This window comes from Toxotes jaculatrix, chromosome 18 (assembly GCF_017976425.1).
Source record: "Toxotes jaculatrix isolate fToxJac2 chromosome 18, fToxJac2.pri, whole genome shotgun sequence".
Classification (NCBI taxonomy): Eukaryota; Metazoa; Chordata; class Actinopteri; family Toxotidae; genus Toxotes; species Toxotes jaculatrix.
This window is the reverse complement of record NC_054411.1, coordinates 2,738,176-2,752,930: the sequence shown is the minus strand read 5'-3', so window position 1 is coordinate 2,752,930 and position 14,755 is coordinate 2,738,176. Positions and strand designations below refer to the sequence as shown.

The following is a 14,755-nucleotide window of genomic DNA, read 5'->3' as shown; positions in this document are numbered from 1 at the left end:
TTTTGGTGTAAATTTTCATATTGTTGGGATAAAACAAACTTTTTTAAAGGGCACGTAGGCGTCTGTGTGAAATAACGGTTAATATTTCTTGTTTAAAAGTCACAGATCTCAGTTAAAATACAGTAACTGCAGGGAGGTGCAAAACAAGCACACAAAAGTACACACTTGAGAATTACACTTTAATTCACTGAGCCAAAGGGAACATATCATGTTACAGCAGGCTGTTTACATTCTTATGCCATAAAACTGGATGCAGATTTATCAGTCACAAAGCTACAGGTAAAGATTACTCATTGATTTATGCGTAATTGTAAATATCTAAGAATGCTATTAATACATATTTTTAAATAACTATGAATACATATATCTATGAATACAAGAAGAAGATCATAACTTTGCTGTGTAATACGTCGACTTCCATCCCAAGAGGTACAAAAACTTAACGAAAGACTGAGACACATTGTTTGGGCAGCTGTGTGTCCTGTCTGCACATCTGGATAATGGCATCACCCTGAACCTGACATGTTTTCTGGAGCAGCAGAGATAAACCAGCAGCTTACTTCTCTTTGTTTGGGGAGACGCTCTCGAACACCGCTGATGTGTGCTGGCCCAGCGGGTTGTAGAGGAACGCTTCGATTTCTCCTCCACCGTTGCAGCTTTTCTGGAAGTGGATTTCCAGCAGGTCCTGCAGGGTCTCCTGGTTCATGACGGGAGGGATTCCTGCCAGAAGCACCGTCCGAGGACACACTGACATCTTGGTCTGGAAGGGAAATCACCACAGACAAGACAGGAGGCTGAAACTTTATTTTGTAGAGTGAAAAAGTGAAATGTTACAGTCTGAGGGTGGAAAGCTCCTTTTCTCGAGCCTCTGAGTAAATGCTCACCTTTAAGTTTGTAATTGTTCCATTCAGAAAAGGAGTCACTCTCACTCTGTGCATCTTCTGCTGTAGTTTCACGTCATGAAACTCTGCATCTGTCAAACCTTTGGCAACTGACAGTGGAAAAGAGTTTTGTTAGCTGGGATTCAGAAATGCACTCTCAGCTCATTTCCACTGAATAACACTAAACTGTAACTAAATTCCATCATAATCTCAGTTTCTCACTGTTTTTCTCCACAAACTTGAGGACCACCGTCCCAGAGTCAGGCAGCATCTCGCAGATTTCCACCTCCCCGCCTCCGTGTTTGCCCTTTGAGAAATGGATCTCCAGCTTGTTCAGCATGGTATCCGTGTCCATTTTGGGGAGGTTGGAGATTAATATGCACTGAGGACAAACCTCAGAGTCGATCTGCGGGACAGAGGCAGGCACAGGTCAGTTATAGGAAGACGATACTGCAGCTGCAACTGGAACTGCACACCAGGCCCTTTGCTGTACCTCCACCAGCCTGGGCTGCATCAGTTGGACTGGCCTGGCCTCCACGGTGATGCTGACCTCCTCTCCCAGATCCACCCGATGATTCTTCATGCCCAGGATCTTCTTGGCCACTAACGACGGGGGAGACACAGAGTTATTCAGGGTTTTTGGATGGTTCGCTTAACGAATCAAATATAATGAAAACGTAACATACAGGAGAATGTTTCAGCTGAAGCTCTTTTTTTTTTTAATTTTTACTTCAGCACCCTCTAGTGTCTTAATTTGACCATGCAGGCAAAGCTACTTTCATACAACCTGTATCTGACTGAGTCACTCAGTGTTTTTCATCGAATCCAAAAACTCAAACTTGCCTTTAAATTACAATTCTGCCCCAAACCCTTCAAATCTGTGACTGAACACAAACTCACCGACTTCCTCCTCAAACGTGACCAGTGCCATCCCCCCCTCCATCGGATAAACTATACGTGAGTGCATTTCAAATGCTTGTGAGTTGGCTGCCTTTACCGTCTCCCCAGTGAAGACGACCTTCTTCTCTGGCACAGCAGTGAACACCTGAAATCGACAGGTACAGGTTAACGGGACGTGTCGTGGATCAGGCTGCAGAGGGCCGTGTGTGCCGTGAGATTAACGTACATCAGTCTGCTGTTTCAGGTGGTTGTTTTGGGCCTCTTCCTGCACCAGGGTGGCCATCACCTTCTCGATCTCCTGCATGAGTTCGATCTCTTCCTGTTTTAGCAAATTCAGATGTGCCTAGAAGACAGAAATTCAGACAGCGATAAAACAAAGCAGCTGAGAAAAAGCAACCTGTTTAAAACAAGATTATATTTTTTATGTCTTAGTATTTTATAGTTTGTCTTTATCTTTTCCTCCCCTTTACAATATTCTATTTTTTCTTTCTGTCTGTCTTACTTAAACCATTTGATGGTTTGAAAGAGCCATACCATTTCATTGTTTATCTGCTCTGTGTAGGAGTGCTGGTCATTTTTCAGATCCTCTCTCACTTTGTTGGAGCGCTCCCTGAACTTCTTGGTCAGGTCCTGCACGTCGTTTCTGGTGTTGGTCAAATCGTTCTGCTCCTCAACCAGCTGGTCATATTTTTTCTATGGATACAGAGGAAATTTTTATTTTCATTATCGATTCATCTACCGTTTTTCTCAATTAACTGATGATAGTTTTGCCTGTAAAATGTCAGAAAAGAGTGAAAAAAGGTGGAGGTGAAATCAAATGTCTTGTTTTGTTGTTTGATGTTAATATAAAAAAACGATGTGGACTTTATTAGACACACCTGTACAGTCCAATGTGATCCAGCTCAACTTTTCTGCCATAAAGTCTGATGCCAGTGCTGCCCTACAGTGGCAAAATGCAGTAACTACATTCAAAGTGCAGCATCTGCTCTCTGGCTTTGTTTTCCTGCAGTTATTGATTTTCTTCTACTTGTAAGTGAAAAATATGCAGTTTGATATAAACTGACATTTTCAGAGTCGTGTCCAGTCTTTTGACTGGCGAAGGTCATGTGATTTTGTGTAGTAAAGCTTCCTCTAAATCACATTCTTAAATGTAACTGACTGTAATTTCAATGTATTATATTGATTTCACTATAAATATGAATAGTACTCTGACAGACAGAAACTTAGCCAAACACAGAAACACTTGATTCCTAAGCTACTGACCGTCAATTAAAAAAAAAATCAAACTAAAGTTAATTTTCAAACTGTGAGATGTAAATTCAATTATATGTTTTAGCACTGAGGCCATAGTTAAAGGTGCTGTTGTGCTGTACTGCATTATATCAGAGGTGCTGCTTATAATCTGCCGCCCGTCACATGTATAAATAGGGGGGACGAAAAAAAAAAAACACCTCTCAATATATTGTCATCCAGTACAACGCCACCTTTAACTGTGACCTTAGTAATAAAATTATTATTGAATTAACACATTTCCAACAATGTCGCCAGAAACTGAGCAAGTCCGTCTTTGTAAATGTTGAATTTGTGGCAGAAAAGTTCTACTGAATTGCAGTAGATTGTATGGGTGTACCTAATAAAGTGGTGTTTCAAGCCACATTATGCCCCTGTCAGATAAATCAGTGCACCTTGTAGTTGGCGATTAAAGCCTGGATTTCCTGCACGGTGTCCTCAGACGGCTGCGGGATTTCCGTCACCAGAGAGAAATCCTAAAACACAAGGACACAACATCGTCTCTCAAACAGAGAAACCGTGAAGAAAAACACCTTCACACCACCTTAAGTCCATCCAGCTGCCCTGGGCCTGGATGGACTGAAGCTGTGATTTAAATATACTTTTTTTTTTAATGAGGATAATTTGGCAGTTGAAATGCAAGTGAAAGTAGAAATGCACTTATGCAACAAAAAACAAAAATCCAGGAGGATTGTTGGATTGCAGTTCAACCCACTGAGAAAATCTCTGTAACAGGAAAATTACAGATAGAGTTCATAGGTTTTTATGTAAAATGTTTATGTTCACAAAAGAAAAACAACAACGTTACAACATGGGGAAGTAAAATGACGTCTCACCTCATCTGAAGACATAGTGAAAGTAACCTGAAAAAGTCAACAAAACATTATGACTTTCTCACCCTGTCAATCAAAATCACTGTTTCAAATTGAATTATTACCATAGGACCGTATGTCAAAAAAGAAAAAAATCACTGTTAAACTAAACGTATAAGGATGTAGTGTAGGCCCTGCTTTCACATAAACAAAAACCGACGTATCTGAATATCTTTAAACGCGTCAGAAGAACTTTAAATAAATCAAATTAGCCCAAACTAATGGCAGCTATAAACGCCCGTGTCAGAGCGACAGTTACGTCTGTGGTAAAATTTGCAAATGTAATTTTATTTTTAATTTTAAAGCAGCAGGATGTGAACTTACATTCAGTCGACGATCAGTGCCCTGAGCTGATGTATTCTTTCAGTTTCTTTTTCTCAGGAAGTCTCTGAACGTCTCACAGTTCATCAGATGGGCGCATGCGCCGCATTCAGGCACTGTCGGAAATATAGCCTCTTTACATCACAAGTCCTACAGCGTTGTCTCGTGTTCTTGAACAGATCCGAACGCTATTGCTTTACCTTTGTCGTGATTATGACAGAATTAGCCTCGGTCATACTATCTCAGCGTAAAGGGGTTAACGTTAAGTTGGCATGTTTGCTGAGGAGCTCAACTTATGTCGCTAGCGAACGTTACCGTGGAAACAACGTAAATAAATAACGTTACGTCCACCGTTCGCTAAACCGGAACAACTCAACCGTACCAGGCTCATTAACAGTCCCAAGCTTAACGTATTATCATATGAGCCATGTAACGTTATCTTTAAAAGTACTGCAAGCTTTTTTTTGTGTGTTATTTTTGACTGACAAATATTTTGGATTAAGGTGACATGTTTGCATCCCTCAGTTATTTTATTTTTATTCACCTGCGACTATTTTATTCACCAATAGTTGCACTTAAATATTTCTTCATTGTGGAATTCAGAAAAACTAATTTGAGTAGCTCCTGTAATTTGTTTTCAATAGTATATTTATTCTATATATTTCAACTTTATGTCCTTAACTGTGTCAGGTGGAGCACTTAAGTTTAAACCTGTTCTCCACAGTTATGCATTTATAAATAATATACATATATTAATACACATTTACTAATAGGTTTAAGGTCCATTAACTGACCTGTGTAATTGTGTGTCCAATGTAGTGAGAAATGATGGATGTTGGTGTGCAAATGTTTACGTGGAATCTGCTTGTTCCACTGCAATGTAGTACAAATTTCTTGTCATTACATTTAGTGAAAGTCTGAAATCACAGTGTTTCTGATTAACAGTGTGATTTCAGACTTTTCAGTGATTCAATAACTAATTTTATGATCTCCTACCTCACCATTGTTTAAGTTCAGAAATTACATTGTGAGTTTTGTTACCTTTTGAAAGAATTTTGTAAAACCCACTTCAAGTGGAGGTATGGACTTATCAAAATGTAGAAACCAGACCCACAGCCCTGCTCTGTTCACAGCACACCACATCCTCAACTTAATAAAAATCCTCCAGAACACGTAAAAAAAGGAATCAACACTCAAAATCCATTTTAAACATTTATTTGTGAAACCAAGTGAATTTAGAATCTGAGCTTCTGGAAGAACCACTTGTTCTTGCCCGTCTTGTACCTGGAACAAAAAAAGACAAACAACAATTTAGCAAACTTCTCAGAAAAGATTTAAGTCCACAGTCCACACGTCATGTTTGAGTTACAGAAATTTTCTTCAAGAGAAAGTGATATGAACTATGTCATATCACCACATGTCTGGTGAAGAAAATGTTTCTGGTTGATGGTTTGAAGTGATGAATGTGATAATGTTCTGCATTTAGACGTCTGAACAGCCTCTGAAGTGCACGTGCAACACAGATACTAAATAATGTTAAATGAAGATGATTATTATGACGGGAGACTCGCCTCTCCTCAAACTTGATCTTGGCCTCCCGCCTGGCTTTGCGCTTGAGAGCAGGATCCCTGAAGACGTCCTTGTTGACAACGGTTTTGTCCAGAGAAATATCCACAGAGTATCTAGAGGAAAACGAGCGCAGTGATGAAAAAACGTTTAAATACGCCAGCTATCCACCTATCTACATTTACTGTAGAAACTCAAAGTGCCTTGCACAAGAGCACAGCTTAGTTGACAATGTCTTTACCAGTCTGCAGCAGGCAGTTTGATGTTGAACATAATAAAAATACACGACCGTAGGTAAGTTTGAGCGTTCTGACGTTTATTTCTACGTCATTATAGATGTTATCGCCATGTTATATTTTATCACAAGGGAATACATACTGACTTCAGACACTCACCTGGTGGGCATGAGGTGGTTGTAGTTGAACACCTTGACGAAGGCCTTGATCTTGGACCTCTTAGCAATCTTCTTCTTGCCCATGGTTGTGGTCACCTTACGGGGATAGCGGTCGATGCCTGCCACCAGAGCGTGACTGTAAGGACGGTCTGTGGTGCCGTCATCAATGTTCTGCAAAGAGGCGTTAACACAGGGCTGTGAGAAACTGCAAACATCCACCAAACACAGAGGAAAAACAGCTGTGCTGCTTTGATTCGTTTCCCGTGATTTTAAATCTCTGTGCTGGCCCGAAATTGGGGTCACTTTTTATTCAAGACCTAGACATGACTGTATTTGATGTCTACTTCCTGAATAAGAGGCAACAAACAACCCATAACTGAACGCTCTCTATAGCCTTAACGTTGCTGCAACGTGTAGCAGCTTAAGGTGCACGAATACTGGGGGAAATGTTGCATGTTGAGAGGCTGATACCCTCCCTCCATCCTCCACCCTGAGCTCCGTCTTACCTTGACTATGACAGCTTTGCGCCCGGCGTAGCGTCCAGCTAGGACCATCACCACCTTCCCAGGCTTCATGAACTTGCCCATTACTGCCACAAAGAAAGCACGGTTAAACACTGTGGAGTTCAACACTTCACTTGCATCATTACTGATGTGAAACGTTAAACACGTAAAATGTGGGATTTTTCTTATGGAGTCTGGCTTGATGTTACTGCCGGCTAAGTTAGCATTAGCCTCAAGTCTTGAGTTATTTTCCAGCTGAAGGAGTTTCGTCCAAACTCACCCACAAACAAACTGTTTACTGTTTACTCAGAAAGATACCAGAAGGGGCACAATGTGCCGTCCGGATATATCACACAACCCCCTTTAACAGGCGGTTCTAGTGGAACCTGAAGCTGCCATGTTGAAATGAAGCTCCAGAGCCGAAGCGCTGTAATAATTGTTCCTTTTCTATCACAGCCGATTTTAAATACACTAAAATATCAACCGCATCCCAGTTAGAGGGGTGATTGGCACAAGTGTGTAGCGATAAAAACTATAATTGTGCCCAGATTTGGGGCGATGGTTGAAGATTATTTGAAGGGAAATTTCACTCACTGATGCTGTTCTACGGCCGCCGCTAACAGGAAAGGAAGTCCTCACGGCTTTTCTGAACCTTGACCCCACAGACTGTGTACGTCACTTCCTGAAACATTTTTGTTGTTGTTTTTGTTTTTTATGAATATTTCCTTTCTTATTATTGCTGTCGTCTGCGTCATAATAATAATGGTAATTGTTCTGCACGCTGATTTGCCCTTTAATTTCGTTAATTAAAAAGAAGAAAGTTTATAATTTATGTAATAATATAACCCCTTAAAAATATTATCTACAACTGAAAACAAACAATATTTCGTTATTTTGTATTAATTCATGATTGACCTTTATTTTGAAGGCTCGTAAGAGATACGCTGTGCATTATGGGGTAGAGAAGGCCTGAACAGGTGAGTCTCAGGTGAGCGTGGGAGAAGTTTCCCTGTTGTCTTACACTTTTCGTAGATGTCTTCGAAAGCAAAGCCCGTACGTTTCGGTTGTTTAATAATTAAAGCACACGTTTAAGGGTCTTAGATTTATTTTCTATATACAGTAAAAGTTCGTATATTCATATCCATAGTAGCTAACTTGCTGTGTCTGCATTCATGCTAATCTAAGAGACGTTTAATGCTAATGTGCGGGCATATTAGAATACCAATAATGTTACATCCCATTGTATTTAAATGTCAGATTAGCACCTGTTGTTATCTTAATGGCTAATGTTAGCACTAATTGCTACCTGTGTTGTGAAATGCAGGGAGTGCTTAAGTGAAAGACAGTGCTCTGCAGTGCACCCGGACACCTCTCAGCCGCCTCCTCCATCGCCCACGCCTGATCCAGATACCGAGTCTCAAGACAGCGGTCCACCTGAGATGACGTCACGCTGCACCGAGGTCTGTGGTGAAGGTCGCGTCCTCCGTCGATCCTGTTCTAAGGTAAGCTCAGTTAAGCTCTTCCCTCATGGTGAACGAGAATGCTCTCTGTGTGTGCTCCCTGAGCAAGAACCCTGTTTGCACCACCTGTCAGTGGGAAACACGAATGTTGGTACCTGCCTATTTTCGGGGTATATCACCAGGACAGATAGGGTTAGGGCTGGGGTGTGTGTTACTGTTACTTTTAGCAGTTTGATCAATACCTTTTGTTTTGTTGATCTGTTTCTTTATATTATTGACTGTATCATTCATTACTTGACTGCTCAAGAGTTTATTTCATATTTTGAAAAACTGACATGACAAAGACTCATAAACAGCACAGCGGTTTATTTATTATTTAATGTGTTTACAGCTGTAGTTATTCATCGAACATGATAAAAACCAAATCAGACCACAGTTCATATTTCCCAATATCTTTTGTCATTAAAGTGATTAAATAAAATAATATTAATAGCATTTAACATAATTTAAATGATCCAGCATATCTACTGTTCCCAGACCGAGCAGCTACCTCTAGTGTTCTGATATGTTCGACCTCCGTCAGTGTTAAGCTAAAACATGCTATCAAATAAATAAATAAATGTCTCTTAAATCACAACATTTGAACAGAACACAACCAAAATGGGATAAGAGTAAGCAAAATACAATATTATATGTACTAAATATAACCTAGAACAGAACGCAAATTTTTCATGAACATCAAATAAACAAGATAAAATGCCTCTAAAATAAAAATACGACTGCTCTCAGAGGTTTGACACATACATGTACACGAGGGCCCAGGAACACTGAAGTTTCATTCCCATAAACAGAAGGAAAACATACAGCACATATACTAAACTAACCTCAGTTTAATAGCATCTATGGTTTGTACATTCAGTATTTAAGGATAGGATTCGTGCAACTCAGCTGTCTCAGGAAGATAAAAGCTAATTTCCCCCGAAACACAAACTGGAAATAAAACTACATTTTTAATATCCTACAATCACGTTAAACACGGGATGTAAATCATTACATCAAGAAATAAATTCTTGTTGTACGATATCACTGTCAGTTAATTTTAATTTTAACTCCACCTGGAACAGGAGAAAAGCAGCAGTTCATACAGGGTCTAAATGCTGTTCACACACCTGAAAGGCAACATGCAACAACTGATAAGAGCTTCAGAGGTTTAAAATGGGGTTTAGGGAATTGTAGCTAAGTTGATAACTGCATATTTGTAGGTATTGTTACATAATGTTTTCAGTTCACATCCTGATGGAAACTGCTGATGTTTAGCTTTACGATCAACCAGTCTGCTACATGTGATTCACCACCTAAATAATTTGGTCCATGACAGAAGAATGGAGCAGTCCAAGCACCAAGACAAGGACCAATACTTCACAAGCTCTCGGTTACTGTGTGGAAGTCCCAGTATCGATTAGTGTTTCTGCTCACTGATTTTCTTCCTGGATTGTCTAACTTGCGACCACATTACAGTACTGATTACTGTACATGTCCACGCTCTCTCTTTGATGCATAGGCTGGGACACTATCATGTACACAGGGGAATGATGCTGTATGATGAGCACAGGTCGCAAAGGTCAGGAAGGCTTTACTAAAGATGAGGTAATCTCAATGTCCACTCTAAGGCAGGTTTACAGTACAAGTAGCATTGTCTTCTTGACATTTTGGCATCTTAAACATAGTGGGTTATGCGGATTATGGTTGCTTATGGCTGAAGACCATACAACATAATCATCCATACATGTGGTGTAGATTCTACTTCAGATGGGTGGCTGCTTAAACAACCTTTAAAAGGTCACCTACTTGAAGCACACAGTCATGCTTTTGGTCCTGAATGTGGGTAAGAGCAGTGTTGTTTAGCTGATAAAACACTTGATGTCTGACTCTGACGCTTCTCTTCTTCTCACGGATTTGTCGCCTCCTCAGAAAGCGTCCTTAATGTTCTTCAGCTGCCGAACAGCCAGGTCCACTGGGAGGTTGAACTTGAGGTGGCTGATGCGGCCAAGGATGCGCAGGGCTCCTTCGAAGCCGGTCTGGGCCATGTAGCTCCAGGACTGGTAGTGTGGGTGTATCAGAGTCCCTGACTTACACAGCAGGTTGAGCCACGACACCAGCCGCTGCTCGTTCAGAGCCATGCACACCAGCGCTTTGAACTCTGTGTCTGGTCCTCGCTTGTAGCGTCCGTGCTCCTTCAGCACAGTGTGGATGGCCCACAGCAGAGACTGTTTAGGGGTGATGGTTATGGGGCCGCCCCCTACTGGCAGGCTGAAGGACTGTGAAAGCTGGCGGGCCGGTGACTCCACAAAGGCCTTCCCGTTTTTGGAGTGGTAGTATTTGACAAAGAGTTCCCACGGGTGCATGGTCTGTGGGGCTGCTCTGTAAGGCAGCAGGCAGGAGATGGGTGCCAGCACTATGCTCATGGTCTGAGAGGGCGAGAAGAGGCCATGAGCCAACAAGTCTTTCAGAGCGATAGCCAGCTCTTTTCTCACAGACGTCGTCAGCTCGTCTCGGGGCCCCAGGGCCGCATTGCTGGTGTAGTTGACGACATGTTCGAGGGAGGGCTGTCTGCGTGAGCCCTGCACTCGCACCTTCTCCACTGCTGCCTCCAGGCGCTGCAGCAGAGGTCCGTAGTCCTGTACTGTAGACTCCTGAGGCCACATGCTCTGGGGGACGTGTCCGGCCGCACAGCCAAACTGGCTCGCAGCGAAGATCTGCAGCACGGCGAGGGCCTTCTGGATCAGCTGCAGGCCGGTCTCCCGCATCTTCTGGGCCTGTTCGGGGTCCACTGCAGTGAGACATCAGAATATATTTATTTTGGTCAGAATCACTGCCTGCTAGTCCTTGAAACTCGCCTTTTATAAAGGGCTTTTGATATGAACTCACTGACCTTTCTTCTTCATCCCTGGAGTTCTGGCATTGGTGCCTGCTGCTTGTGGCTGCTGGTTCTGTCCTACGTCTGACAAGAGAGGATTCCCCACCTCATCTTCAGGGAAAAAAGGCAAAGTTTATGCATTAATTGAAAAAAATGGCAGCTTAGATATGCAAACAAATGAGTTCATACTCATAGCATATACAGGCTTGTGTACCCTGGATGAAGTTGATGAACATCTCCAGGTCCCTGATCTGGGTTTTGAGCTGCTCCACCAGCTGCTCTTTGACCCTGGCTGGGTTCACTATCTGAGCAATGGCAGCGTCGACTCTCTGCCTAAGCTCCTCTGGCGACAAGTTCCCGATGTCCTCGTTCAGGTTCACATCCAGCTTTTTGATAAGCTCGTCAATGATGACCTGACAAAAGGTCAGACCGATTAAAGGTAAAAGGTTAAACCTCTGGTAGGACATTTCACTGTCTACCACACCTTTGAAGCCAATATGTCAAAACTTGTTAGCAAACATTTGCTTATTTACACATCCATCAGTTACAGAGCATCATGAATATTCATCTGAAGTCGTCTTTCTGTCACCTGATGAATCTAAGTGCAGTATTTACTCTCTTTCAGCTCTGTTTTTGGTTTCTACTGACTCATGAGGGAAACATCTGGCTCTTAAGCTGCTAAATTCTCCACTATGTTCAGCAGCTGGTCTCAAACTGTGTCTGTCCGACATTCTTTATTATAAAAATACTGATTATAGATGCTTTGATGTGCCTCTGCGAAGCTGCATCTTCTGATGCTTGAGAGTCAGCTGCATTCTGAAACCAAATTACTCCACTTCTTTAAAGAAGGGAGTAATGATACCAAAAGAGAGAGAAACACAACAATACACTAACTCTGTAAAGCCTGAAGCATTTGGAGGACAGATGTTAGACTTGTTACACCTGATCTGAACCAGGTAAACACTTCATTATGTGCTCAGCATAACAGACTTTACAAAAGCTTGTAGGTTACATTTGTTTGTGTGTCTCAGTCGGGATGTTGTGATCCTTATTTTCTCTCATAAAGTAAGCAGTTACTAATTATTGATTAAAAGTTGATCAGAAAACATATAACAGATATGACCCATCAGCATGTCTTCCGATGGCGATGATCGTATTTTTGCATTTCCACGTTCCCACCTTCTGTCTCTCCATGACGACAGACTGTGGCAGCGAGTCGTAGCTGCCCTCCTGATAGGCGAAGCGCTCCAGATCATCCAGCTGCGTCTTCAGCTGGAAAATTAGATCCTTCTGTTTTTCCCTCTGAGCCTCCAGGCGCTCCCTCTTCTCCCGCTCACTCTGACAGGAGAAACACAATGATTTTAATTTTTACTGACAGGTAAAGAGCTAAGGGACCACAGAGACACAGTGAACAGCACACACTAGATGTCGACCTATGTGGTATTTTTGCGATGGATACCAGAATATTTACATTTGTGAGAGAGGCGACTCTTGCAAGAACATTTAATTAGACATTTTTCAATTTAACAGATTCTGCAAGATGTATTTTAGTGTGACACACAATGAAGCACATTGAGCTGCACCTTCTATCGCTTACACAACATTTACACAAAGATACACAAACCAAACTCTCAAAGACACGTCGGGTGACATACTCACCAGATCCCCCTGAAAGTAAAGCATGCGACAAGGGAGAAATAAATAAAAAGACCTTTAGCTGGAATATATGAGGAGAAATTAAGTCACATCACATGCTAACAGCGACCGAGCCTTTACTTCAGTTATGACTAAATGTAAAGAGGCCGGGAGTAAACAGTGGAAGGAACAAAGCAGGTTGCTTCAACATTGCTGTGTAAACAGAAGCCTTTATTAAACAGATAGTAATCTGCCAGAGGCATTTTCATTGAGCCCGTGGCCCTGTGAGTCACACACTTGTGGCAGAAAGAGACATTTTCCACCAGAGATAAGAGATCCCTGGGAACAAAACCGAGGTGGGCGCAGCAGCCTCAAGTGTGACGCAACGTGTACGCTTTAATCAGCTTTATTCAGCAACCCCACAGCCGCTGAGGTGAATCGTTCCAGTTAATGTGACCACGTTTAACATAATATCTCTGATTATACTGATTGATCTGAGAAGTATTTCCTCAAATCTTTGTTTATTTGTAGTATGTATACAAGTTATAATATTGTTAAATATATCCATCCCAATTTTCCAAATCCTTGTGTGACATTTGTGAATTGTCCATCTTACAGTCTGAAACCCAAAAATATCACTAAAGACAAAGAACAGCAGCAAATCCTCACAATTAATCGGCTGGAACAGAAGTGTATCAGAAGTGTTTGTTGTTCTGTCAGTTGACTAATCAATTAGTCAACACATAAACACAGACTCGCTTTCCAGCTGCTTAGCAGAGTCAGTCAGGCAGCTATAAATGACCAGCGATGGAAACACTACACTGCAGTCCTAAATATATGCTAAGACGTGTAATAAGCGCAGATAAATAATCAAATGGGCTTATTGAGCACAAGCCCAGGGGCCCCAGAGGGGTCAGGGGGACCTGGACCACAGTCTCATTATGAAGTGGCAGTTAATATTTCTCATTTAAAAGTAACAGAGCTCAGTTTAAACACAAAATAGAAGGAGAGATGGCCGTGGAAATATTTTAATAATCTATAGTAATAAAGGTCGTTAAAATAGATGTAACTAAATCCATAATGTAAAGTAAATATCGACAGCTGTCATCTCTTCCTGGGGTGTGCTCAGACTGTGCGGGATCACCGTGGTATGTTATGTTTTGTGGTAACCTCACCGAGTTCTCCAGCTGTTTGGCATCCTGAGCTCTGCAGCCCACGACATGCGGGCAGCCCCTGAAGGCGAACTCCTCCAGCTCGGCCAGCATCCTCTCCTTCTCCTCGCTCTGGGCGTGAACTATCTGCTTCAGTCGGAACTGAACCTGAGCGAAGTGGGAGGTGAGGGCGAGCAGAGAGGAGTTCAGCAAGTCCTGCTCCTCTTCCAGCCTCTTCAGCTTCGTGGTCATTTCCTCGTCGGTGGCCGAGGAAGAGCCTCTCTGCCTCGGCTGGCCAGCGCTCCCGCTCTCATCCTCGGGACTGGCCACTGCGCCTACCGGTGCCCATCGCTCCCCTGCGCCGGCGAAGGCAGCCTCGCTGTCCGAGGCTGACAGCTCCTCTGTGGACATTTTGGACGTCGGAGTTCAGTCCAGCCGTTTAACTACGCCGCCAGTTTAAATGAGAGAAGTTTTACTTTCGTTTGTTGCGCAGACAACAAGAAGGATCACCACCGGAGAAACAGGTGCAACGCCATCTTGGGAAGGATGATTCATACGTCAGAGCGGAGACAGGAAAACACCGGAAGTGTGGCACATTCGTATTCAAAATAAAAGCATTCCCAATGCATAAAATTGAAAATTACAATTGAAAATCTAGCGAGACTGGCTTACCAATGATGGAAAGGGGCCCAAAAGCCATGTTTAAGCCACATCATTTGGGAATATATATAAATTTGATAAACTTCAAATTTGTTGAAAATTTGCACCGCTTCAGTGTATATTTTAAAACAACAGCTAATAATTAGCCTGATGAAATCATGACACATATCTCACTTACAGGACAGTACATCAGCTGCTTTTAACA

At 42.2% G+C, this 14,755-nt stretch overlaps 3 protein-coding genes across 3 annotated transcripts; all 3 read right to left on the bottom strand.

Moving 5' to 3' along the window:
• Positions 1–165: 165 nt before the first annotated feature.
• ifi35 (interferon-induced protein 35) lies at positions 166–4,332 on the bottom strand. Its single transcript, XM_041061875.1, has 10 exons — positions 4,268–4,332; positions 3,908–3,934; positions 3,467–3,547; positions 2,316–2,474; positions 2,008–2,124; positions 1,782–1,926; positions 1,375–1,484; positions 1,104–1,287; positions 885–991; positions 166–760 (listed from the first exon to the last, which is right to left on the bottom strand). The coding sequence occupies exons 2-10, from the start codon at positions 3,920–3,922 to the stop codon at positions 557–559; spliced, it is 1,122 nt and encodes a 373-aa protein (XP_040917809.1). The 5' UTR covers positions 3,923–3,934; positions 4,268–4,332; the 3' UTR covers positions 166–556.
• Positions 4,333–5,463: 1,131 nt separating this feature from the next.
• On the bottom strand, positions 5,464–7,386 carry rpl27 (ribosomal protein L27). The gene is made up of 5 exons (XM_041061880.1): positions 7,322–7,386; positions 6,731–6,813; positions 6,226–6,395; positions 5,836–5,946; positions 5,464–5,548 (listed from the first exon to the last, which is right to left on the bottom strand). Exons 2-5 carry the CDS (start codon positions 6,809–6,811, stop codon positions 5,500–5,502), a joined length of 411 nt encoding a protein of 136 aa, XP_040917814.1. The 5' UTR covers positions 6,812–6,813; positions 7,322–7,386; the 3' UTR covers positions 5,464–5,499.
• Positions 7,387–8,544: 1,158 nt separating this feature from the next.
• Positions 8,545–14,447, bottom strand: rundc1 (RUN domain containing 1). The gene is made up of 5 exons (XM_041061873.1): positions 13,915–14,447; positions 12,284–12,442; positions 11,319–11,517; positions 11,120–11,215; positions 8,545–11,017 (listed from the first exon to the last, which is right to left on the bottom strand). Exons 1-5 carry the CDS (start codon positions 14,299–14,301, stop codon positions 10,155–10,157), a joined length of 1,704 nt encoding a protein of 567 aa, XP_040917807.1. The 5' UTR covers positions 14,302–14,447; the 3' UTR covers positions 8,545–10,154.
• Between the last annotated feature and the right edge of the window lie 308 nt (positions 14,448–14,755).

Bases quoted from the DNA above. Each gene is read 5' to 3' on its own strand.
- ifi35 (XM_041061875.1), bottom strand. The intron at 2,125-2,315 runs GTATGGCTCTTT...TCTGTCTTCTAG, and splicing joins AGCAGATAAACAATGAAATG to GCACATCTGAATTTGCTAAA. The intron at 1,927-2,007 runs GTACGTTAATCT...TGTCGATTTCAG, and splicing joins ACCTGAAACAGCAGACTGAT to GTGTTCACTGCTGTGCCAGA.
- rpl27 (XM_041061880.1), bottom strand. From the start codon at position 6,811: ATGGGCAAGTTCATGAAGCCTGGGAAGGTGGTGATGGTCCTAGCTGGA. The intron at 6,396-6,730 runs GTAAGACGGAGC...GCCTCTTTGCAG, and splicing joins GCAAAGCTGTCATAGTCAAG to AACATTGATGACGGCACCAC. The intron at 5,947-6,225 runs GTGAGTGTCTGA...GTTTTCCTCTAG, and splicing joins AACCACCTCATGCCCACCAG to ATACTCTGTGGATATTTCTC.
- rundc1 (XM_041061873.1), bottom strand. From the start codon at position 14,301: ATGTCCACAGAGGAGCTGTCAGCCTCGGACAGCGAGGCTGCCTTCGCC. The intron at 11,518-12,283 runs GTGGGAACGTGG...ACCTTTTGTCAG, and splicing joins TCGTCATGGAGAGACAGAAG to GTCATCATTGACGAGCTTAT. The intron at 11,018-11,119 runs GTCAGTGAGTTC...GTCTCACTGCAG, and splicing joins TCCAGGGATGAAGAAGAAAG to TGGACCCCGAACAGGCCCAG.